We start from the raw sequence: 23,434 nt of genomic DNA on the forward strand, positions 1-23,434 counted from the left end.
TGTTGTTGTTGTTGTTGTTGTTGTTGTTGTTGTTGTTGTTGTTGTTGTTGTTGTTGTTGTTGTTGTTGTTGTTGTTGTTGTTGTTGTTGTTGTTGCTGTTGTTGCTGTTGTTGTTTCTGTCGCAGCTGGCCCCTCGCGTCACCATATTCCTTCTCTTCTTCGTGGTCTTCATCGTCACTGCTGCTGCTGCCGCTGCTGCCGCTGCCGTTGACTTGAACGACAGGTGGGTAGGGCGTGTCGTGCGCCGAGGGAGGGAGGCATTTGCGCGAGGTGCCGTTGTGGAGGAGGAACGAGCGCATCTGCCGGTAGACTTTGCATTGCTGGGCGTGGGTGCTCGTGAAGATGCTGAGGTCCTTTTCGAGGTCGAGGGCAACGATGATGCCTTCGGTGGGCTCCTTGTCGTCGTCGTCGTCGTCGTCGTCGTCTGCCTCCCACGGTAGAGGGGTCTCAGCGCGAGAGAGGCCGTAGTCGAGGATGGTAATGTCGAGACCTGAGTAGCCAAAGGCTGGACCCGGGATGGAAGCGTCTCGCCTGCGCGGTTGGGAGACTCGCCTGATGCAGAGATTCCCTTCGTGCAAGTCCCGGTGCTGGTTTCCCGTGGCACGTAAGCAAGAGAAAAGAAAAAAAAAAAAGAAAAAAAAAAAAAAGGCAAAACTTTCCAAAACGGGGGTCGAACCACCCACCTCAAAAGCAACAAGCTCTTCCGCCCTAGCCAGGGCGATGGCCACGAGGAGGAAAATGTCCCACAGCTGCGCGGCGTCCTCCAACGCAAAGTCCTCCAGGGCCACACCGGCATCGCCCAGCTCCACGACCAGGAACCGGGTGCCGTCGAGGTAGCGGCTCGGGCTGGGGTAGAACTGCAGCCGGTCCGGGTCCTGGCGCTTGACGCGGCGGTGGAAAGCCTGGTGCGTCTCGACGAGGGATTTCGGGGCGCGGCCCTCGACCATGTAGCGCTCCTTGTAGACCACGAAGCCCGGGACGTCGGCGAGCCACTCGGAGATGCGCAGCTCGCCCTCGAGGTCGTCGGACGGGTGGGGCTCCTCGTCGACGAGGCCGGACCGGACCTGGGGCTTGGTCTGCGGCTTGATCGGGGATGGGAGGCGGATTACTTTGATGATGCTCGTGCCGCGCTCGTTGTTGACGCGGTAGACCTCTGCGTAGGAGGCTTCGGCGATCTTGATGATGGTGTCGCCTGGCGGGCAGACGTCGTGCCAGGTGAGGACGCGGAGAGGGGTCTCCGGAGGTTTAGATTCATCAGCTGTCGAGGTTTGGTGCTTCTCGTCTACTGGCCTTTTCGAAGACGCTAGTTGTGGACTAGCAGGCGCGTTGTCTCTTTGTTTCTGGCTGGCGGTAGCTGGCGGGCTCGGGGATGGCGTCGGCGGGGCCTGAGGCGATACCGCCTGTATTGGGGGTTCCTTTCCGCCTGGCGAATCATCGCTGATAGTTACGGCCTTCAGACGGTCGGTGACTTTATTTAGGGTCGATCCCTCGCCGTCATCGTCGCCATTGTCGCCATTGCCGCCTGAACCATCAGTTGCTGGAGGTGGTCGTACAGGGCTCTGCGGAAGCTCAGCCAACTGTCGCCTCGGCTTGGTTCGAGCAGATTTGCCATAAGTGCGGAGGGATGTTGTCCGCGTCATGTTGGGCGTGTAACAGACACATGACGATGCGAACTCTCTCTGAATCCTAGTTGAGTTTCCATACTCGTGATATCCTCGTTTGAGTTGAGACTGGGAAGGTTGACGTCGCGTTTCCTAAATGGTGGTTGTCAGGGGCAACGAAAAGCCATGACCCGCTTAATGCATTTAGGGGGTAGTTAGTGGGTGGGTGGGGGTTCGAGCTTGGACCATCGAGCTGGCCATCGTTTCACGTGACCCCATGGTTTCTAAGCACGCCACGACAAAGGAGACGAGAGACGAGAAGCTTATTATTATATTATTATTACGTGCATTGTCCAACCACTGCGCCCGCCTGATTCAGTGTGTCTCGCTGTTCCATCTGCTAAGGCTGAGACGTTCAGCAAACCATTCGGCAACGTCTTTGACGGTACAGCACCACCCATGGCCAACGTTTTGAATGGCCTCTTTGGAGGCGGCAAGTCGTCCGAGACGCCTTTGCCCAGCGCGGACTCTGGTACGTGATTCCATTGCATTGCATTGCATTGCATTGCAACCCCTTGACCCCTTTGCCCCCGAGTTCTTGTGCCACAGTCTACCAAGGATGATAGAGTGAGAGTCCTCGGATGTCGTCACATGTCATCCTTGGATTCGTGTCGTTTTCTTGTTCTTATCTACTTTGTCCATCAACTTCGGAACTAATCTCTCTCTCTCTCTCTGTGCAGACTTTGCAGACTTCGCGGGTGCTCCTGACCCAGTCCCAACCGACACGCCTACACCGCTGGGATCCGGCGCCGCCCCGGCGGCCGCTACACCGGCGATCGCCAGCCAGTGGTACGAGGTGCACAAGCGGCACACGATCGACGAGTTCAAGTTCGAAGGCCTCATCCTCGGCATCGGCCTCGTCCTCTTCATGATCCACCTGGTCGGCGCCCGTCTCAACCGGAACCGCGCCAAGGCCTGGGCCAAGGCGAACGCACCGGTGCTGAAGCGCGAGTTCGCGTCGGTGGGCTTCTCGGGCCTGCCCACCATGGACGCGGCGGCAGCGGCCGGGGACGACGATGTCACCACGGGCGTGCTGAAGGAGAAGTCGCTCTTCCAGTTCGCGTCGTACGCCAGCGGGCGCCAGAACGTCGCGTTTGTCGACGTCGACCTCACGCTCGTCCGGCGCTTCAACCCCATGCTGCCCCTCGCCGAGACGGTGCTGAGCTTCTTCTGGGAGTCCATGGCGGCGCCGCGCGACGTGGTGGAGGCCGTGCTGTACCCGTTCGACGGCAAGGAGTCGCTCGCCGTGCCCGCCGTCCCGGGCACGCACGAGCTGCGCAGCAAGGAGGGCAAGAGCGCGTTTGACGGGTTCGTCTGGGCCATTGTGTCCAAGGAGCGCATGAAGGAGCTCCGTGAGGAGCGCTACGACCTCTCCATCACCTTCACCAAGGACAACAGCAAGCTCCCCAACTGGGTTTCCGTCATGAGCGAGAGCGCTGAGATTACCGAGCAGCTCCTGACGCCGGAGCTCATCAAGGCTGTTGAGGCGGCCGGCGATGCTTTTGAGTACCTCGTCATTTCTGACCAGCCTGTGGAGAAGCCCAAGACGTGAGTGGCAACTTTTCCCTTTTGATGTCCTACCTTTACCTTTCTTTTTTCTTTTTTTTTTCCCCCTTCTTTTCTTTCTTCGATAACGTATATTGACATCTCCATCCCCCCAGCGTCGAAGAGGCCACGACGGCCCGCAAGCGCATCTTCCTCCGGTACAACCTCCCGTCGAACAACGACTACTCGTCCCTGATGCCCCTCTTCGAAGAGTACATCCGCCTCACCGATACGCTGGTGGCGCACGGCAAGTTCCGAGGCGAGGTGATGCGCAAGGTCAACAAGGTGCGGGACGAGACGATCTCGCAGCTCCGCAAGGAGGCCGAGGCCAAGGAAGCCGAGGAGCGGACGCAGGAGCGCGAGAAGGCCAAGAAGGCCAAGCGCGACCAGGAGCTCGCGGCGCTCGACGCGAAGCAGCAGAAGAAGTACCTCGAGAAGGAGCGGGAGAAGGAGCAGCGGAGGATGGCCAAGAAGCAGACCGTAAGGGCCTAGAAAAAAGGTGACTTGGGGGAAAAAGAAGAAGAAGAAAAAAGGGGGTGGGTTGCGGTTGCGGTTGCAGTCTCCTTTTTCATCTTACCTTTCGACCGTCTTGTCTTATTTCCCACCTTTTTTGTTGGTCTATATTTCCAGGCGAGCGTTGGCGGTCGGATCTCTGTGTGGATAGGCAAACATGTGTTGTTCTGTAATTGTAAGGGAGTCTCGGGAGAGGGTATGGGTGTGGAAAATGAAGCCAGGTGTCGGAGGGGGATCATAGGGCGAACTGAACTTGGATTAATCATACATCCATTAAAAGATGTGAGACCTTGACCGACAAGTGGGTGAGGAATATCAGTAGATTTTCCTAGAGGACACATGAACTACTGCCAAGTCAAAAAACTCGACTCCCAGAATCACACAATACGATTCTCCTCCCCTCATCAGCGCAGCTGCGCAGCTGACTGCTGTCACTTCGACTCCTTCGAGTCCTTAGCGAGCAAGTTTTCCACTCTATCAATCTTCTCCTTCCAGTGCTGGACTTTGTCCGTCCTGTTGGCATGGGGGGGGGGGGGGGACGAAAAGGGGGTCCCGTTGTTGGTTAGCTCTGCCGTTCAGGAGAGCGAGGGGCCAGAAGAAAGGGTAAGACGTACCTTGCTCCGACGCGCATGGAGGTCTGGATCCTCACGATGCCGCGCTGCAGGAGAGCTTCGTGGGCTTGGCCGATAGCACGCATGACATCGTCCCAGGGTCCCTCTGATGGTTCCCATTAGCTCAGGCCTAGGACAAGGAGGGCAGGGAAGACGCACCGACGGTGGTGCCGGCCGAGTGCAGCGTGTAGCTCAGCTTGCTGGCGTTGAGTACGCGCTGGACCTCTGCGACCTCTTCTGCGACGGAAGGGTTGCCTGTGCCGAGCTAGAATGGTGCAGGTCGCAAGTCAGTGAAGGAAGTTGTTGGATTTTCAAGAGGAAGAGAAAGAGTCAACGCACAGGCACGAGACAAAAGTCGACATAGACAAAGGACGGCGTCGGGAGGTTGGTGTAGTCGGTCGCCATGGTGTTATTGCGCCTTGGTTGGGTATAGATGGGCAGGTTTCGCTAAGGGTGAGCGGCTTGATGGAGTGGAGTGGTGGAGTGGTCTCGGGGTGATATATAGCCTGGGATTCAAGCACATGTTTTGTGGTTTGGGGACGCAGATGGGAGGAGTTTAAGGTTGGACGTTATGGTTTGTTAGTGAGTGGTTTAGTGGTGGTTTAGGTGGTGGTTCATTGATGATGGCGGGGAATAGCGGGGAATCGCGGGGAATTTAGGGGATTTAGTGGTCGGATGAAGATGAATGACGGTGATATCAGGGGGAATGGCTTATGAGGGGAAATGGACTGATGTGAGACGAGAATACAAAAAATAATAATCATTATTATTAAACCAGATTAATAATTAAAAAAAAGACCGGTTTCTCTCTAATACAGCGGCTGAGGGTTACTTGTTTTTCCGGTCTGTAGTAATTATTAGCCCATCTTATCCTGTTCCGTTGCTTGGCATTATCATAGGGAGCATCAAAGGCCAGGCCCCTGCTCTGGATTCGGCGAGGACGCATTCAAGTCGTGATTTTTATTTTTATAACTTACAGCTTATACACTACCATCCCACCCAGTAGCTGTAGTGCGCATAATGAGGCTCATGTGTTCCATATTGATATATCTATCCACCTCCTAGAGTCCCAACCTAGCGCTATCCCTGACCAGGTTCCTCCACTTGCACCTGTCCGTCTTCTGATCCAGTATCCTACTCAGGATCCGGCGCGAATCCCGACTCGGTGCTCGCCTCTGCTGCCTCCCTCTCTTTCAAGGCCTTTTGTCCTTCCTCCGTGGTCGCGTCAATGATTTGTTCTTCCAAACTCAAGATGCCGGCCTACGTTGGTCGTGCTTGTTAGTCGAGTGCATTTCCATTTTTTCTTTCTTTTTCTTTTCTTTTCTTTCTTCCCCGGGGACACAGGACAAAAGGGAAACAGAAACGGAAAACGTACCTCGCCCAGCTTGCCCACAACATCTTCCGCCTCCTCCACCTTCATCTCCCCCAACACCTGATTCACCTCGTCCAAGCTCCCACTCTCCAACGCCTTCCGGAACGCGGCGCTGAAACTCTCAAAGATCATCCTCGCCTCCTTGCCCTCCACCGTCTCGGCATCGGCGGCCGGGATGTGAATCTTAATCTCCGTCCCGGGCTCGACGGCATGCAGCTGGATCTGCGCCACCTCAGCCGGCTCCTTGGCCCTCTCCGCCACGATCTCCCTCGCCCGCGTGCGGATCCGGCCGTACGTGTCCCGCACATCCTTCAAGAACACCTCGCGCGCCTGGTGGCCCTTGGTCGTGATGCGCTTGAAGAACAGGGCCACGCCGTCCCGCCCCAGCGCGCGGCAGTACTGCAGCAGCAGCGCCTGGTGCACGCACTGCCGGCTGCGCTCGTCCCTGCCCTCCAGCGCCGCGTCGAACGCCAGCACCAGGAGCCCGTCCGTCTCCCGCTCCGTCAGGATCTCCGGGTTCTTCGACAGGAACGACAAACTGCCGCTATAGTCGTCCATCTTGATCTGCGAGAACAGCTTGGCCACCGGCGACGCCTCGATCTCCTCGTCGTCGCCGTACGAGGGGGGCTGTTGTGCTGGCGCCCCTGTTGCTGCTGATGCTGCTGCCGGCGTAAAGCTGGGGTTGAGCAGCTCCACCTGCGTCTCCGGGCCTTTCCCTTTCCCCTTCCCCTCCCCCTTCCCCTCCTTCTCCTCGTCCGTCGTCTTGGACTTGTTAACATGCGAACTGTCAAACCCGGTCCGGATGCTCTCGCTCGTAATCTTGCTCCTCTCCGCCTTCTCCAGCTCCCCCAACTTCTCCACCAGCTCCCCCTGCAGCTTGTTCACCTTGTTCAGGTGTTCCTCGATGCCCTGGACCATGGCATGGTACCGCCCCTCGGCCTCCAGCTTCTTCTCGTCCAGGGACCTGTTCACGTCGTCCAGGAGCGCCGCCATCATCTTCGAGTACGACGGCAACGGCGCCTCGTCGCCGTGCACCCCGGCCGGGCGCGGCGGCGGCTGGTCCTCACCGGGCCTGCCGGCCGATTCCATCACCGCCTGGAAGGCCACCTCGCCCGGGTTCGCGCGGTGATTCTTCTGCATGTCGGCGGCGCGGGCCTTCAGCGCGGCCAGCAGCGCCGAGATGCGCCTCACAAGCCCGTCGTTGATGAGCCGTTCGTATTTCAGCGTCTCGATCTGGTGTTTCCGCTGTTGCCGCTCCTGGTGGATCTGGTTCTGCTTCGCGCGGATGAAGGACCGCTTGTCGACGTTGGGATGGACCTCGATGTCCGAGTCGTCGCTGAGTTCCAGAGCGTCCTGTCGACTTGTCAACACTATACTTTGCTTCTTGCTTCACTTCAGAATGCCACTTACCCACTTGCTGTAGTCTACCGGCATTGTTGCTGATTACCTTAGGTAGGAAGGAGACCTGCTTGAAAAAACAATAATGTCGGTGATGGGAAAAGCTCCAACGACCCGACTGCTTCGGAAGGTAGAGGGGAATGAGTGAGGTAGGTAAGGTAGTTACTATTAGCCCAGTTGATGACGTCCCGAAAAAGGAGAAGAATAAACCTACGAATGAGGTAAGCAAGGTAAAGAGCAGGTACAGAGTAGAGGTATGGAGTAGGGAATGACTTCGTGGTTGAGTAGCAGCGACTGTCGGCAATAAGGTAGGTAGGCAGTGACGACCTGGAACTGAAGCTTCATTAGCGGGGTCGCCCCGCTGTAAGTACGTAAAAGTACCTAGTACTATAGTGGAGATCTCTTATCTTATCCAGAACACACGATTATTAAGCAAGGTAGGTCTCTAGTCTCTACCTAAGGTCCATATGGACACAACACTCACGGACGACTCCCGAGTCTTTCAATCTTAAAGGCATCGCCATCTTCTTCTTGATTATAAACTACCTTAGTCAACGCACTAAGCAAGCGCCAAACAAACGCAGAGCAAAGCGAATAAGCCACTAGGCCCTTCTTGTCCAAGTGATAAGCAAATACTGCCTTTCCATCCCGTCTATCTCCCTTTTTCCCTTCCCAAGCACCTGAGCTAATATGTGTTGCAGTGCAAAAGTAATAATACACGTACAAGTAATGTAGAAAAGCAATTGATACACTCCGGCCAATTTTGATAGCACGCGGGAGGGGGTGAAAAAAAAGGAGAAAAAAAAAGAAAAAACCACACAAGCTTGGCCGGCCCGCCCGTAGTACGCATCCTCCTCCTCCTCCACTACTGCATCGTCTTCAAGAACCCCTCCAGGTCGAAACTCTCCTCGTACTGCCGGTTGTCCCACAGCTCGCCCAAGTCGTCCATCCACGCCTTCTTGCCCGTCTGCGTCCCCGTGATGACGTCGCCCGTCTCGACATCCACCATGTCCTCCTCCCGCCCCTCCATCGTGTTCTGCGCCGCCTTGTCCGTGATGAGCCCCGGCCCCGTGTCGCCCAGGTTGAACAGGTCGAGGATCTGGTCCGTGTCCATCGTCGCCAGCCCCGCGTTCTGTTGGTTGACCACCGTCGACGCCACGTCGATCTTGAACCGCTGCAGGCTGAGGATCTTCTCCTCCAGCGTCCCCCGCGTGATGAGCCGGTACACGTTGACCACCTTCTTCTGCCCGATCCGGTGCGCCCGGTCCATCGCCTGCAGGTCCTTCTGCGGGTTCCAGTCGTGCTCCACGAAGATCACCGTGTCCGCCCCCGTCAGGTTCAGCCCCAGCCCGCCCACGCTCGTCGTCAGGAGCAGCACGTCGTACGACGGGTCGTGGTTGAACTTGTTCACGATGCTCTGCCGCTTGTTGGCCTCCACCGACCCGTCCAGCCGCAAGAACGACACGCTCGGCAGCAGGTCCTTGAGCACCTTGTTCTGCACCATGTCGAGCATCTCCTTCATCTGGCAGAAGATCAGAGCCCGGTGCGGCTTGATCGGCTGGTACAGCGGGTCGTTCGACTCGCCCCCCTCGACGCCGATGCCGCAGTCCACCAGCAGGTCCCGCAGCGCCGTGAGCTTGGGCGCGTGCGCCACGTCTTCCAGGCTGGTGCCCTTCTTGTGGAGCAGCCGCTGCGTCTCCTCGTACAGCCCGTGCCCCGGCTTCATCACCAGCGCCGGCGAGTTGCACAGCTTGCGCATGTACTGCAGCGCCTGGAAGATGTGCGCCTTGGCCTCCTTGTCCTCCTTTCCGGCCTCCTCCTGCAGCTTCCTGCCTTGCTTCCGGGTGAAATCCTCGAACAGCTTCTGCTGCAGTTCGCTCAAGTCGCAGTAGTAGTTCTGCAAGATCTTCGGCGGCAGGTCGTTCAGCACTTCCTCCTTGAGTCGCCGCAGCAGGAACGGCAACACTTGCTTGTGGAGCGCCTCGATCGCGAGCGCGCCGGCCTCCTGCTCCTTGGACGACGCCTTGCTGAACCGGCTGGCCGCGATCGGCTTGGCGAAGCGGTCGAGGAACACCTTCTCCGCCCCCAAAAAGCCCGGCATGAGGAAGTCGAAGAGCGACCAGAGCTCCAACACGTTGTTCTGGATCGGCGTGCCTGTCAGGATCAACCTGTGGTTGCTCGGGAGCCGCTTGACCGCGAGGCTAATCTTGGCCTTCGGGTTCTTGATGAGGTGGCCCTCGTCCAGCACGACGTAGTTCCAATTGTACCGCACGAGAACGTCCACGTCGTTCCGGCACACGTCGTAGCTGGTGACCACGATATCCGTCTTGTCTAACGATTCCTTCATCGCCTTCCGTTCGGCCGGCGGCCCGACATAAGCCGTGACGCTCAGGAAGGGCGCATACGTCTGGATCTCCTGCTGCCAGTGCCCCGACAGCGTGGGCGGACAGACGATGAGGGAAGGGAGCCGCCTGACGTCCGACGCCCCCGTCTTGGCGAATTCCTCGGCGCGCTGGTGGTGGTCGCTGGCCACGATGCAAATCGTCTGCAGGGTCTTGCCCAGGCCCATGTCGTCGCAGAGAATCCCGTGGAGATGATATTTGTTGAGGAAATGCAGCCAGTTGACGCCTTCCTGCTGGTACGACCGCAGCTCGGCCTTGATGGCCACGGGGATTTTGAAAGGCTCGACTTTCTTGGGGTCCAAAAGCTGCGAAATGAACGTCCGCTCCCGATCCCGTCCCCGCAGGAGCTCTTCCGACAGGCCCGGTGGATCGGGTATGCCGGCCTCGAGCGGAACCAGCTTGACCAGGGTGGCGAAGGATGTGGTGGCAATCAGGCGGATGTCGTTGTCCGAGTCGCTCATGCGACCCAACACGGGGACGATGAGGAAGATGACGTAGGGGAGTATGGCGTCCCCCATGACCGCGATCAAGTGGTAGATCGCCTCGATGGCGCCCTGGCGGAAGCTCAGGTCGACCGGGTTGCTGATCGACGGCAGAACCCTCTCCACCAGGGCCGTCATGCCGTCGACCGTGATGACGCTGCAGATCGTGGCCATGCACTTGGCCGCCATGTAACGGAACACGGCGAGCTCCGAGTGCAGCGCCTTGATGACGAGCGGAACCATCTGCATGATGAAGGGATGGACGGCAGGATCCAGCGTCGGCGTCAGGGTCCGAATCAGCGACATGGCATCGACGATCTCTTGACCAAACGTGTCCTCGGCGTTCTTTGCTCGGTCGGGAAGAGGCCCAGAGAACGCCTTGACGAGGGGTTCTTCCATGAACGTCCGTAGAACCGGTACCGTGTTGAGCAACTCGGCGCCGTATATCCGGGACAGGAGCTCGAGCGCCTCTTTCGAACCCCGCCTCGTGATACGGGCTGCCTTGGCTTCCTTGGCCCATTTGACTGCGTCCGCGTGGTCGACCCTGTCCTCTTCCTTCTGCATGGACAGTATGCAGTCCGTCTTGGACGCGTGCACGGGGAATTCTGGCGTCTCGGCAACTTCCACGCAGGAGAACTTGATGAGGTTGGACACGACCTTCTCGGCCGGTCCCTTCCGGCCAAGCTCGGTGAACAGCTGAACGAGCCGAGCAATGTTGGCCGCCGAGCGGCTCTGGGTTTCTTGGTTTTCCTCCGTCTTGATGCTGTCCATGATGGCTTTGATGAGGGGGCTCGGCTTCTTGGGAAGCGCCTTGACGGCCACGAGGGCGCAGGCGGCACCCGCCTTAATGCGTACATCTCGGGCCTCCTTGGCGGCCTTGGCGTCCGAGATGGCAGCGGCCGCCACATCTCGGGCTTCGGTCAGCATCTGGCTGGCTATCAGTCTCTGGCCGGGCGACATGGCCTTCTTAAACTTGTCGAAATCCTCGTGCACGATCTTGTCGGCGACGGCCATGGAGAACGCCCCCGGCCCGGCCTCCGGCTCGCCTTGGACAACGACGGCCAGCGTCGGAAGGTGCCTGCTGGATAGTTTGCCGTGGTCTCGGAACATGTTGACGAGCTGCGTGCACTGAGACCGGACACGATGCATATAGCTGACGAGATCTCTGTAGTGGCCGGGTCTTTCCTCGTCGATGATCTGCTGAAGAGGCTTCGTGAAGCGCGAGGACACCACCCCAGAGCCGGAGCAGTTCCTGGCATATTCCTCGATGATCACGCATGCGGTCAGCTGGGTCGACGAGTAGGGCGACGAAAGCGCCGGGATGATATGCCGCTCGTAGTCGGCGAGGCGGTCTGCGGGGACACGGGACATGAGCAGGCCGACGGCCTTGGCGGCCGACGACCTGGACCGAATCAAGGTATCCATGCCGACAAGGTCCACGTCTCCTTGCATCATGTGACCGTCCACGTCGTGGCCGGGGGCGGCAACAGGCGTGTCGTCGACTTTGGTAGACTTCCTCCGCCGCTTGGGCGCGCGTTCGCCTCCCTCTGGCGACGACGCCTTTCGCGGAGGCGGTGCAGGCATGGCCGAAGCCGAGTAAGTCCCGCCGGACGGTTTCTGGAAGAGGGCGACGTTCATCGGGATCGGATTCCGGGAGACGCCGATAGGGTGGAGGGCAAGCTGCATCATGGGCTCGACACTGGCTGCGTCGGCGAGCTGGCTTGCGTCCCGGGCAAGGCTGGTCACCAGCGAGGACCAGACGTCGAGGGACATGGCGAGCGTCTCCTGGTCCCTCTCGACGAGAATGTTCTGGAACATGAGCCTTGGCAGCTTCTCACCCATCCATCCGCTGGACCGTTGCTTTTCCAGGCCAATAAAAGTCGACAGCGCCTTGAGGACGGCCAGCCGGACGGAGGTGATGGTGTGGCGTAGGAACGGATACAGCCTGGGCACGAGGACGTCGAAGGTTCGCTCTTCGTCGGCGTCGGCGGATACTTGCATGGCCTGAAGCACCTCCGGGAAGCCGCAGAGGGTTGCGAGAAGGTCCATGATCCTGCCGGTACTGGCGCTCAGGTCGTCGCCCAGATCCTGGAGGCTGGACCAGACGATGTCGATCAGGCTGTCGATGGCCGCGGGACGCATGGTGACGAACTCCCGGGCCATGGGGAGCAGCGTGGCGGCACTGACGGACCGCACGTCGTCGTCTTGGTCCCGCAGGCCTTTCATGACGGCGCGAATGACGCCGTCAATCATTTCACCGTCTTCCAGGAGCAGGTCTTTCCTCACGGCGACGACGTATCTCAGGCCGACCATGCCGCCGTGGCATACGGCCCAGACCCTCCCGACGTCGAGGTCTTCTTGCATGACCATGCGGTAGAGGACCTTGTAGATGCTGTGCACGGACTCCGGGGGCACATGACGAAGGACGGCACCCAGGGTCTGGCCGATGGTCTCCCGAATGGGGGCGACGGAGGTGTCAGAGCTGTAATCGGTAAACCGATCGAGCATCAGCACGAAGCACAGGCGGCAGGCGAGGTCGTCAAGCCAGGCCTTGTTGAGCCGGTCGTTCTCTTGGCGGGACTTGGAGCGCAACCGGCCAGCGCCGGCACCGTGGACTCGGATGACCTCGCGGAGGCCCATGGCAGCACCGTGTCGTGTCTCCCACACCGGGTCGAATACGTCGATTTTGAGGAAGTCGCAGAGCCGGTCGTAGGGCCATTCCGATCCTTCCATGGAGTGGCTGACCTCAATTTCCGACTTGATCGGCTCCAGGGGTCCTTTGAACTCGCTCACAACCTTGGTCTCCTCGTCTACATCGGCCGGGCGGTCCAGGCTGAAGTAGTCGTTCATCTTGCCGTTCTTCTTGGCATCCGGATCTGCTAGCGGGGTATGGGTATCGTCGGGGAAGCCTTCGGAGCCTGCGGTATTTGTTCTTCTAATGGACAAATCACCAAACCCGCCCTTGGCGGCCTTTTGGGCCTCGCGCTTCCGTTTCCTCTTGAGCACGTTGAGCTGTCTGGAGCTCAAACCGGACTCTTCCGCAGGCTGACTCTGCCCGACGGTCGACATAGAGTCCGTACGTGCTAGGGTATTGGTGGCAGAGGCGTCGAGAGGCGTCATGGGGATCGAGTCCTTGTCGAGAACGACAGGCATCTCGTCCGGTTCGAATTTCCTGCCCAACAGGCCCAGTCGGCCGTTCAGAGTCTTCTTCTGGTGTGCTAGGCGGGACTGGGGGTCCAGGGCGGCCAGGTTGTACTCCACCGTGCCGCCGCGAACAAGTTCACGGCCGTAGTTCAACACATTCTCCAGATGGAGCGAATCAAGCCTGAAGAGTTCATCGTCAGGAAAGGGGAGGAGGTCCTGGTCTTCTTCTTTCTTGACGTGGCCAATCTCCGGCTTGATGGATGGTGGAGGGGCAGGAAGCGAGTCCTCGTCTTCGTTAGGGTCATATAAGGGAGCATTCTCGATGATCTTGCCGATGGCCTTGGCTGCCGTCGACCTTGTTTCCCAGTCTTTGTGGCGAAGATATGGCACTACCCTGGATAATAGGTTGAAGAGCTCGTCCGGGTGCTGCTTCTGCCAATCAGCAAGCTGGTTGACGGCGGTATCCCGAATCAGACGGGTGCTGCCCGTCTCGAGAATACTGTTCGTAAAGGGGGAGGGCGGGGGGGAGGAAAGAAAAAGTCAGCGGTGGGCTCGAGGATCGGATCACGTGTACGGAGTAGAGAGACTTGGTGAGAAAAGGGACCACAGAAAGGGACCACGGGCTCAAAGAGAGGTTACTCACGTGACAATTCTGTCTAATCTGTTTCGATTGTGTTAGTACTTGGTATTTGGTGTCGTTCCGGACGAGGAGGGCTTACCTTGACGCCATGTTGCTATTAAGGGCTGCTTCGGAGAAGCCTCATCTCAACACCCGTCTACTGAGAGTCAGTACGACGTCGAAAATCGAAAGACGCGCGAAAGCGACGCGTCTTTGTAATGGAAGAATGGACGAATGGATTTCGATACTGAGAGAGACAAGACAGGCTGGGAGGCTGTTATGTATGGGGTTGATCTGTATGTGTATATGAAGAAAATAGGGGGAAAAGGGGAACTGGAGTGTAGGCACGCACACCTCAGGCCTTTTTTGACTCTTTCTGGAGAAGAAATAAAGATGGAGAGAGTCAAGATGAGAGCAAAGGGGGAAAGATGCCAGAGAAGAGAGAAATCAAGCAACTATCATGCACACAATGGCATCATGAAGCTCTGGGTTGTCAATGAGTATGAAGTATATCGGGTTGTTGCCAAGGAGTAGGTGATGAACGGCCCAGGAGATGGTCGCCAAGCCAGATCGATGTTGGGGTTGTCTTTTCCGTTCGTCTCTGTTCGTCGCTGACAGAGTTGGGGGTTCTTTGTACTGTAAATAGAAATAAACAGAAGAAGAGGGCACAATGTTCTTCTGTGGTTGTTGTTGCGGGTTTGCCGAGTAATTAATTATGTTGTTGTTGTTTAATAGAATAGATTTAATAGAGTTGGTTGAGGCTGAGAGGTGTAATGTTAATGTAGTGAGGCAGTTGGCGTGGTGGTGTCGACAGGTGTAATTGGTTGTGTTATGTGATCTCGCACCCGGGATGGATTTGATTGGGAAGCCGCGGCGCGCAAAAGATGAGCGGGCAGGAGCGGCAGGTGGATGGAAGTGGGTGGAGGGGTAGTAAAGTATGGAAGTAAGGCATTGGTATCTTGTGGTAGTACTTTTATACTTTGTGGGCCGTGCCCGCGCCCGCAGCAACGCGCACTGGTCAGGGGAGTGGAGGGCAGGGGTGACTCGTGGGACTCAAATTCGAGCCAAAAGCCAAAAAGACAAAAAGACAAAATACACCAACCCGCCCCATTCCTCCAAGCGGCCTGGCAGACGCGCCTTTGCTCTCGCTTAATCTCCTTAGCGTCATATCCACCCCACTTTTCTTTCTATTTGGCTCCGTCATCTACTACTCTCGAAGTACGTATCCATTCCAGCAGAGTCCCATTTCTTTTTTTCTTCTTTTTTTTCTTCCTTTTTTTCCCCCTTTGACACTCCGTATACCTTCTATCACTCTCTCCCCCTTACACTTGGCCCTTCCCGGGTTTCCAGTTCATTTGTGGTAACCTCGTCCTTGCCTTACTTTGAGGGACTTCTTCTTACCTATTTTGTACGCTGTGATTACTCCGTACCTCACCCATAGTCGCGTTTCCTGCGTGTCATACGTGTCGTGGCGGCTCGAACGTGGCATTTCCTATTTTGCCTACAAGGCTACATCGGAAATTCCGCGGCGTTGTCAGCCATTGCTTTTTAACGTGTGGTCGTCCGTCTTTGCATCTATTCGTCATATGGTCGGAACGATTATGGTTTGCGGTCTACTACGATACTACGATACTACGATAAAGTTGGCAGCATAACGTACCTGCTATACGGGTACGGATAATAGCTACGTGCCTACTTTGTACCTGCTTCGGGGACAACTCATGGACATTGTGAGTCGATCGACAGGATCATTTTACCTAGGCCAGCACCCTTACTTCTGGGGGGAATAAAGAAGAAAAGAAGGGAAAAAAAGAAAAAAATCCTAGGCCGCACTCAATGCTTCTTCCAAAGCTCTTCCAGAAACCCAAGTATGATCACGAATACCTGCTTGTTAGCTATATCTGACCGGCTGATCTGCTTGCCTACTTCTTACTATCGCGCTCACACACGTACTCCGGTGGGATGGCAAGGGCAATGTTGGGTTAGAACTTACCGTAGTCGTCATCCACTGCCGAGCCACCAAGCTTGACCCGGTGGAGCTGTTGGGTTGGCTGGTTGGGCCGGTTGGCCGGTTGGCCGCCACCGTCTATGGTACAGCATCTTGTAGTTATTATTCCGTACCTTATATCGGAAGCATTCAAGCCTCAGGCTGTTAGCCAAAAGAACTCTACGAAGTAATTATCTGTCCGTACTCCTTACATTGTCATGAGACAGTTCCGGTTGGCATTTGTTTGCTAATTGTCCGGATCGTCATGTCGGGCACGGATTATCCACCCATTTCCGAAGTTACTGTGAACGACTCTGTACGAAGTTCGAAGTTTTGCCAAGTAATAAAACAACAAAACACACACTCTCTCTCTCGCACAACGATGGATGACTGATGAACGGCAGACAGCTTCATGTTAGGTTGCCAATTTAAAGCTAGAGGTACTTTGTAAATAATAAAATAATAATATTCGCTTCGAAATGTTCATCAAAAACAACCTTGATGCCCTTGATTAGGTAATGACGGACGGATGTTGGTCAAACGAGGCCCAAATGCGCATGTGCTCCGTATGGAACACTAAAGAACACTGTGTACATACCTTGTCCTCCTATTCTCACGCGCCCCACCATCGCCATCGCGACCACAGACGCGTCGCAGGCAAAAGAGCCACCATCAACCACATCACATCGCCTCGCCCAAAGCGCACATCATCGTCGGTCAAGAACCCGCACCTCGTACTCCGTCCCACACCCCCCGAAGCGAAATAGCGAAATAGCGAAATTTCGAAATACATGGTTCATCACGCAAGATACACACGCCTGCCTCTTCTAACCGATCGCCAGTGAGGGACAGTCTATCCACCCGTATCGGCCGCGTCGACGGCAGCGCCGGCCAGCTTCACCACCACCATGTACATCAAGCAGATTATCATCCAGGGCTTCAAGAGGTGCGCCGCCCCCCCCCCCCCCCCCCCTTTTTTTCTTCTTTTTTTATTATTACCTTCTTCCCATACAGCGTTAGCTAACTTGACAACTTTCACCCTCAGCTACAAGGAGCAGACAGTCATCGAGCCCTTCTCCCCGGGAACAAACGTGATCGTCGGTCGCAATGGCTCCGGCAAGAGCAACTTCTTCGCGGCCATTCGCTTTGTCCTCAGTGATGCCTACACGCAAATGAGTCGCGAGGAGCGCCAAGCCCTACTGCACGAGGGCTCCGGCTCGGCCGTCATGTCCGCCTACGTCGAGATCATCTTCGACAACTCGGACGACCGGTTCCCCACCGGAGGCAAGGAGGTCATCTTACGGCGCACCATCGGTCTCAAGAAGGACGAATATTCCCTCGATCGCAAAGTCGTCACCAAGACCGACGTCGTGAACATGCTCGAGGCCGCCGGCTTTTCGAGGTCAAATCCCTACTACATCGTGCCCCAGGGCCGCGTCACCGCCCTGACCAACATGAAGGAGTCCGACCGTCTGAATCTCCTCAAGGAGGTGGCCGGCACCCAGGTGTACGAGGCACGCCGCGCCGAGTCGCTCAAGATTATGAACGAGACCAACAACAAGAGGGAGAAGATCGACGAGCTGCTCGAATACATCAAGGAGCGCCTCCGGGAGCTGGAGGAAGAGAAAGAGGAACTCCGGGGGTTCCAAGAGAAAGACCGCGAGCGAAGATGTCTCGAGTACGCCCTGTACCACCAGGAACAAGAAGCTTTCCAGGACCAGCTCGACCGCATCGAAAACATGCGCCAGAACGGCCTGGAGAGCACAGAGTCCATTCGTGCCGAGCTGAAGGAAGTCGAGAAGTCCATCGTCACACTGGAGGGCGAGATCGAAGAACTGGGCCGCGAGATGGAGCTGCTCCAGATCGACCGGCGCCAGCTGGAGGAAGACCGTCGCAAAACCTCAAAGGCCAAAGCCTTATCCGAACTGAACGTGAAGAATCTGTCGGACAGTCAGTCCGCGGCACTTCAGGCGGAGCGTGAGCACGATGCGGAGCTGGCAGCAGTACGAAAGGACATCGCAGAAAAGGAGAGGGAGCTCAAGGAAACCGCCCCCCTCCTCGCCGAACGGAAAAAGAGGGAGGCGGAGATCCGGCAACAGCTCGACCATGCGGAAGCCGTGCGCGCTCGTCTCTACGCCAAGCAGGGTCGCGGCTCGCAGTTCCGCACCAAGGCCGAGCGCGACAAGTGGCTGAGGCAAGAGATCGACGAGCTCCACACGACCCTGATGACGCAGAAGGCGAACAAGCTCGATGCCGACGAAGACGTCAGCCGGGTGGAAGGGTCCATCCAGCAGCTCGAGGACGAGGTCACTGCGCTGCGTTCGCGTCTCGAGAACTTCGGCAACGACAGCGGCGAACTGGCCGAGGAGGCGGCCCAGGCCAGGGCGGCGCACGATAAGATCTTCGACGAGAAGCAGACCTTGCTGCGCGAGGAAGAAAAACTGGAGAGCATAGCCCGAAACGCTCGGAAATCGCGGGACGATGCCGAGAACCGGCTCAGGCATGCCATGGACGGAGCCACGTCTCGCGGGCTGAACACGATACGGCGCCTGAAGCGGGAGCACAACTTGTCGGGGGCCTATGGCACGTTGGCGGAACTCTTCGAAGTCAACGAGGCGTACCGCTTGGCCGCCGAGCAGATCGCGGGGAACAGCCTGTTCCATTACGTCGTCGACAACTCGGAAACGGCGACGTTCCTGGCTAACGCCCTACACAAAGAGCGTGGCGGCCGAGTCACGTTCATGCCGCTGCAACAGCTCCGGCCCAGGCACGTCAACTTCCCGAGGTCGCAAGACGGCGGCGCCGTACCCCTGCTGAGCAAACTCAAGTACGGACCGAAGTACGAGAAGGCGTTCCAGCAGGTCTTTGGCAAGGCTGTCGTGTGTCCCAACCTGAGCATCGCCACACAGTATGCCCGGAGCCACGGCGTCGACGCCATTACCCCCGACGGCGACCAAGCGAACAAGAGAGGCGCGATGACCGGTGGCTACGTCGACCCGCGGGGATCGCGCCTCGAAGTGGTGCAGTCGGTCAAGAAATGGCGCGAGGAGGACGAGCAGCTACGCGCCCAGCTCGACGAGCTCAGGTCGCGCATCGAGAAGAAGGAGCAACAAATCACCCACGCCCTGGGCGAGGTCCAGAAAGTCGAGCAGAAGCTCCGCCAGCTCGAGACCGGGTTTGATCCCCTGAGGAACGAGCTGCAAGCCAAGATCGCCCACCTGGAGAGCGAGAAGAAGCACGTCGACGCGGCGATCAAGCGACGCGAGACGGTGGAGAAGAACATGAAGGACTTTTCGGTCGAACTCTCTGCCCATGAGGCGGAGCTGGCGTCGGACTTTAAGAAGGCCCTGACGTCGTCCGAGGAGCGGCAGCTGGAGGGGTTGAACACACAGGCGCAGGAGCTCCAGGCGGAATGGAACAAGGCCAGCCAGGAGCGGAGAGACGTGGAAGGTCGGAGGCAGATCCTCGAGGCGGAATTGACACAGAACCTTCGGCTCAGGCTGGACCAGCTCAACAGCCAGGCCTTCGAGAACCGATCCTCGGGCGCCTCGGGCAGCGCCTCGGGCGACCTGAAAGAGGCGCAGCGCGAGCTCAGGAAGCAGACCACGGTGTTGAAAGACGTGGAAGCGCGGATCAAGGTCATCGAAGACAAACTGGAGGAGATGGAGGGCGAGATTGCCGACAGGGTGACCAGGAAAGCCGAGCAGGAACAGCGTCAGAACGAGATGGCCACGAGGGAGGAGAAGCAAAGAAGCATGATCGAGAAGAGCATGTCCAAGAAGGCCCTATACACCTCTCAGGTGGCAGATGCCGCCAAAGCCATCCGCGATCTCGGCGTTCTTCCCGACGACTTTAGCAAGTACGAGAACTTGGATCCGAAACAGGTAAGGGAATACCGGATCACCGCCACCGCCCCCCTCCCCTGTCTTTTGCGGATTAGAGGATGCTAACAATGTCCTTTTTCCCTTCAGATCGATTCCAGACTCAAAAAGGTCCGCAACGCGCTCAAGAAATACCAGCACGTCAACAAGAAAGCGTTCGAGCAATACAACAGTTTCACGTCTCAACAGGACCAGCTGCTCAAGCGGAGGGCGGACCTCGATGCTTCGCAAAACTCCATCGAGGAGCTGGTGGCGCATCTTGACCAGCGCAAGGACGAGGCCATCGAACGGACCTTCAAACAGGTGTCCAAGGAGTTCGCCACCGTCTTCGAGAAGCTCGTGCCGGCCGGCCACGGGCGCCTCGTCATCCAACGCCGCACCGACCGGAGGCAAGTCGAACCGGAGGACTCGGATGACGAGCGGCAACGGAACAGTGTGGAGAACTACACCGGTGTCGGCATTAGCGTGTCTTTCAACTCCAAGACGCTCGACGAGCAGCAGCGGATCCAACAGCTCAGTGGTGGGCAGAAGAGTATGCAACTTGTCCTTTCTTGTCCAGGTTTTTTTTTTTTTTCAGGCAGGCAGTATCGCTAACACGAACCTCGGCTAGGTCTTTGCGCGCTCTGTCTCATCTTCGCTCTTCAGCAAACCGAATCAAGTCCCATGGTCATCTTCGACGAGGTCGACGCCAACTTGGATGCGCAGTACCGTACGGCCGTGGCTGCCCTCCTGGAATCCACGTCGCGCGAAGCGGGCACCCAGTTCATCTGCACCACCTTCCGCCCCGAAATTGTGCACATCGCCGACAAGTGCTATGGTGTTACATTCCATAACAAGACATCTGGCATCGACGTCGTTTCCACCGACGAGGCGCTCAACTTTGTGGAGGGGCAGGCCAAGGGCGCCAAATAAGTCAGTCCTTTGCAGTATCCGTTGTCATGGGTAGTCATGTCGGCGGGACGGTGGAGGTGACAGGACAGGAATCATTACCAATCGTAATGTATATTTGCAGATGAGGTCGGCCAAGTGTATTTTTCTGGTGGTCACGATCCCGAGAAGTAGAATGCGTGAGGGAGTCCTGGCGTTAAGCGGCGGTCTGGGTATAGTACTAGTTGATTTAGAACGAACGACGCGATGACGGACAAGTTCGAGTTTGAGTTGCGGCTTTTCAAGCGGATAAAACTGAGCAAGTCAAGGAAACGAAGGCCGCATTGCGCCCGAGCACCTTGTTGATATGCTTACTAGGTAGGTAGGTAGGTAGGTAGGTAGTTAGAAAAGCAGCATCAGCTTCATCCTCCCGCTCTGCACCACGCGGTTCACAACGCATGCGTAGGGTAAGTAAAGCCGGGCAATCGTGGTATTCTCGTCTTCCCATGCGTGACCGTCGGCACTACTACACCTTTATAAAACTTGGACAGGACAAAAACTACCTTAAGATTCGCTTCTCCCACGACCCCTTCTCCCCCTATTTTGACTTCGCTTTGAACGACTTGAGCGGATCACTCTTCTTCCTCCCCACCTTGAACACCCTATGACTCGACTTCTTCCCCCCGGCCCTCCGGCTGGCGTTCCTCCGATCATTCTTTTTCCGCAACGGCACGAACCCCAGCTCCTCGGGGGCGAGCGCCTTCTTCCCCTCGTCGGGCAGAAGATAGTCCGGGACGTGGCGCAGATGCGCCTGGGTACGCGCGGCGCGCAGGGGGTCGTCGTGGCGCAAGTGGGCCAGCTCCTGCGGGTTCTCCTCGAAGTGGCGCCGCAGGCGGTCGCTCTTGATGATCTCCTGGCGCAGCTCGCGCAGGCGGGCGTCGCGGACGGCCACGCGGGTCACGGCGCGCAGGGCGTCGTGCATGCGGTAGCGGAACCGGTTCACCTGGTCCAGGTCGAACTGGTAGTCTTTCACCGTCCGCCCCAGCTTCCCCTGCTGCTTGACGATGCGGGCGAGGATCTTCCCGTCGTGCTCGGCCGAGTCGACCATGGAGTGGGGGTGCTTGCCGAACTGGTCTTCGGGGATCACGAAGGATAGGGACATGCCGGTCTGGCCCGCCCGGCCGGTACGTCCTATGCGATGCATGTACGACTTGGCGCTGGTGGGGAGGTCGAAATTGACCACGGCGGCGACGTTCTTGAAGTCGATACCTGTTTTGTAGGTGGAGAAGGAATACGAGTCAGCCTGCAAGTTCAACGACCCATAATAGAAGCGCAGAGTGAGTTGGCCTGGCCTGGCCTGGGCTGACATGGGGGGCGCGTACCTCTAGATATACCAAACTCTTTATCCCTCCGCGAAGGCTTCTCTCTCTTTTTGGACTTGCCCTTCTTGTCCGCCTTTGCTGCCTTTGTCGTTTTTGACGACTCCTCCCCCCCTTCGTTGTCCTGCTCTTCCTCGTCGCCGCCTTTGTCCTTCTCCTCGTCGCCTAGCGCCTCGTTCTCGTCAGAGGCGATGATAATGTCGTATACGCCCTTATTGAACTCCTCGACCACATGGATCCGGCTGTTGACCGGAAGCTCCGAGTTGAGCACGCAGCTCCGGATGCCGAACTGTTCGAAAAAGAGCTTGAGCTTGTAGCACCTGTCGACGTCCTGCGTGAAGACGAGCACCTTGCCCTGGATCAACCGCAGCTTGAAGATGACGTAGGCGAGCAAGAACTTGTCTTCCTCGCTGCACTTCACGACGTACTGCACGATGCCCTCTCCTTCTCCCTGCGGTTCTTCCAGGTCCAGCAGCGCCGGGTTCCGGCAGAAGAGCCCCTTGACGGTATGGACCTCGGGGGTCAGTGTGGCGCTCATGAGGATCGTCTGCACGCCTTTGGGCATCGAACGAGCCACGTTCTGCAGGTCCTCCTCGTAGCCGTAGCTGAGCACGAGGTCGGCCTCGTCGAGGACGGCGTGGACCAGATGCTCGAGGGGAAGGGCACCGCTGCTCACGTTGGTCCATGCGCCGGCCGGTGTCGCGATGACAATGTCGGGGTTTGTGGAGAGGAGACTCCTCTGAACGGTGGCAGAGAGCTTGTCGGTGAGCTTGACGGCCTGGATGCTCTTGCAGAACACCGTGAGGGATTCGATGACCTTGAATACTTGATCGGCGAGTTCCCTCGTCGGCACGAGGATCAGTGACGACGTGACCGGGGCTGCAGCGTCTTTCCCGCTCCCTCTCTCCTTTCGTGTAATGATTTTCTGCAAGACGGGGAGCAGATATGACGCCGTCTTTCCGGAGCCGGTGACGGCCTTTGCAATGACGTCTCGCCCATCGAGGATCAGGGGAATGGCCGTGCTTTGAATCGGGGTCATATGGCGGTAGCCCTGTGCAGCGACGCCCTGAAGCAGGCGGGGATCAAGGTCTAGTTCTCCAAAAGATTTCGCCTCGACTGTCTTTTTCGGCTTTGTTCCCTTTTCGGGGTCTTCGGTCTCGTCAAGTTTGCGCTTCATTTTGTCCTCGGGTTGTCGATTTGTCGACCAGGAACGAGTCGTAGTGGGATCGATAGGGTGAGGGAAGTGAGAGGAGTTGAAAATCGTCGGAATATAACGGTCACTGGGGTGTTGTTATTGCATCCAGGAGTTCATATACTCTTCTGCCGGGTCTTACTGAGTCGCAATCACTAGCCTGCAGTAAGATGGGTAGGGATCAATGGTTGGGATGGTTGGGAAGAACTGAGGTCGAGTGTTTCTTCTCTCAGCTCGGAAAGCCGCTGGTACCAGAGCACCAATACAACGGTCAGTCCGTCCTGCAACGAAAAATTTCTTATCGATCCCCCGCCCCACCCATCTGAGATGCTATCAATTCCCCCGATAAACCAAACTGTGCCTGATTTTAGCGGGTACCGT

At 57.3% G+C, this 23,434-nt stretch overlaps 6 protein-coding genes across 6 annotated transcripts in view; 1 reads left to right on the top strand and 5 right to left on the bottom strand.

Annotated features, from left to right (window-relative positions):
* The window catches only part of SODALDRAFT_312941 (hypothetical protein), a 2,464-nt gene extending 753 nt beyond the window's left edge, over positions 1–1,711 (bottom strand). Inside the window, exons 1-2 of the mRNA XM_028609215.1 lie at positions 684–1,711; positions 2–587 (exon numbers count right to left, since the gene is read on the bottom strand). Of these exons, the coding sequence (XP_028466139.1) occupies positions 2–587; positions 684–1,640 (1,543 nt within the window). The 5' untranslated portion in view covers positions 1,641–1,711. The remainder of the gene's footprint in view (position 1; positions 588–683) is intronic.
* Positions 1,712–1,951: 240 nt separating this feature from the next.
* Positions 1,952–4,164, top strand: SODALDRAFT_312945 (DUF1682-domain-containing protein). The gene is made up of 3 exons (XM_028609216.1): positions 1,952–2,133; positions 2,342–3,209; positions 3,323–4,164. The coding sequence occupies exons 1-3, from the start codon at positions 2,061–2,063 to the stop codon at positions 3,696–3,698; spliced, it is 1,317 nt and encodes a 438-aa protein (XP_028466140.1). The 5' UTR covers positions 1,952–2,060; the 3' UTR covers positions 3,699–4,164.
* SODALDRAFT_334101 (hypothetical protein) lies at positions 4,115–5,057 on the bottom strand. The gene is made up of 4 exons (XM_028612127.1): positions 4,670–5,057; positions 4,490–4,595; positions 4,334–4,436; positions 4,115–4,232 (listed from the first exon to the last, which is right to left on the bottom strand). The coding sequence occupies exons 1-4, from the start codon at positions 4,733–4,735 to the stop codon at positions 4,151–4,153; spliced, it is 357 nt and encodes a 118-aa protein (XP_028466141.1). The 5' UTR covers positions 4,736–5,057; the 3' UTR covers positions 4,115–4,150.
* Positions 5,058–5,171: 114 nt separating this feature from the next.
* On the bottom strand, positions 5,172–7,420 carry SODALDRAFT_379525 (hypothetical protein). Its single transcript, XM_028615052.1, has 3 exons — positions 7,113–7,420; positions 5,706–7,055; positions 5,172–5,590 (listed from the first exon to the last, which is right to left on the bottom strand). The coding sequence occupies exons 1-3, from the start codon at positions 7,134–7,136 to the stop codon at positions 5,465–5,467; spliced, it is 1,500 nt and encodes a 499-aa protein (XP_028466142.1). The 5' UTR covers positions 7,137–7,420; the 3' UTR covers positions 5,172–5,464.
* Positions 7,421–7,965: 545 nt separating this feature from the next.
* Positions 7,966–13,858, bottom strand: SODALDRAFT_324711 (putative TBP associated factor; the record flags this gene model as incomplete). Its single annotated transcript, XM_028609919.1, has 3 exons — positions 7,966–13,627; positions 13,772–13,789; positions 13,848–13,858. 3 exons carry the CDS (start codon positions 13,856–13,858, stop codon positions 7,966–7,968), a joined length of 5,691 nt encoding a protein of 1,896 aa, XP_028466143.1.
* Positions 13,859–20,793: 6,935 nt separating this feature from the next.
* Positions 20,794–23,290, bottom strand: SODALDRAFT_296959 (ATP-dependent RNA helicase dbp9). Its single transcript, XM_028608812.1, has 2 exons — positions 21,865–23,290; positions 20,794–21,751 (listed from the first exon to the last, which is right to left on the bottom strand). Exons 1-2 carry the CDS (start codon positions 23,036–23,038, stop codon positions 21,081–21,083), a joined length of 1,845 nt encoding a protein of 614 aa, XP_028466144.1. The 5' UTR covers positions 23,039–23,290; the 3' UTR covers positions 20,794–21,080.
* Between the last annotated feature and the right edge of the window lie 144 nt (positions 23,291–23,434).

The sequence above is a fragment of the Sodiomyces alkalinus genome, assembly GCF_003711515.1.
Source record: "Sodiomyces alkalinus F11 unplaced genomic scaffold SODALscaffold_6, whole genome shotgun sequence".
Classification (NCBI taxonomy): domain Eukaryota; kingdom Fungi; phylum Ascomycota; class Sordariomycetes; order Glomerellales; family Plectosphaerellaceae; genus Sodiomyces; species Sodiomyces alkalinus.

What these genes read in the sequence shown, in the direction of transcription:
- SODALDRAFT_379525 (XM_028615052.1), bottom strand. Translation starts at nt 7,136, where the DNA reads ATGCCGGTAGACTACAGCAAGTGG. An exon ending in CGGTAGACTACAGCAAGTGG is followed by an intron (nt 7,056 to 7,112) that starts GTAAGTGGCATT and finishes ACAAGTCGACAG; the next exon opens with GACGCTCTGGAACTCAGCGA. An exon ending in TTGTGGGCAAGCTGGGCGAG is followed by an intron (nt 5,591 to 5,705) that starts GTACGTTTTCCG and finishes CGACCAACGTAG; the next exon opens with GCCGGCATCTTGAGTTTGGA.
- SODALDRAFT_296959 (XM_028608812.1), bottom strand. Translation starts at nt 23,038, where the DNA reads ATGAAGCGCAAACTTGACGAGACCGAAGACCCCGAAAAGGGAACAAAG. An exon ending in AGAGTTTGGTATATCTAGAG is followed by an intron (nt 21,752 to 21,864) that starts GTACGCGCCCCC and finishes CCTACAAAACAG; the next exon opens with GTATCGACTTCAAGAACGTC.
- SODALDRAFT_334101 (XM_028612127.1), bottom strand. Translation starts at nt 4,735, where the DNA reads ATGGCGACCGACTACACCAACCTCCCGACGCCGTCCTTTGTCTATGTC. An exon ending in CTCGGCCGGCACCACCGTCG is followed by an intron (nt 4,437 to 4,489) that starts GTGCGTCTTCCC and finishes GGGAACCATCAG; the next exon opens with AGGGACCCTGGGACGATGTC. An exon ending in TCCATGCGCGTCGGAGCAAG is followed by an intron (nt 4,233 to 4,333) that starts GTACGTCTTACC and finishes CCATGCCAACAG; the next exon opens with GACGGACAAAGTCCAGCACT.
- SODALDRAFT_312945 (XM_028609216.1), top strand. Translation starts at nt 2,061, where the DNA reads ATGGCCAACGTTTTGAATGGCCTCTTTGGAGGCGGCAAGTCGTCCGAG. An exon ending in TTTGCCCAGCGCGGACTCTG is followed by an intron (nt 2,134 to 2,341) that starts GTACGTGATTCC and finishes CTCTCTGTGCAG; the next exon opens with ACTTTGCAGACTTCGCGGGT. An exon ending in CCTGTGGAGAAGCCCAAGAC is followed by an intron (nt 3,210 to 3,322) that starts GTGAGTGGCAAC and finishes CCATCCCCCCAG; the next exon opens with CGTCGAAGAGGCCACGACGG.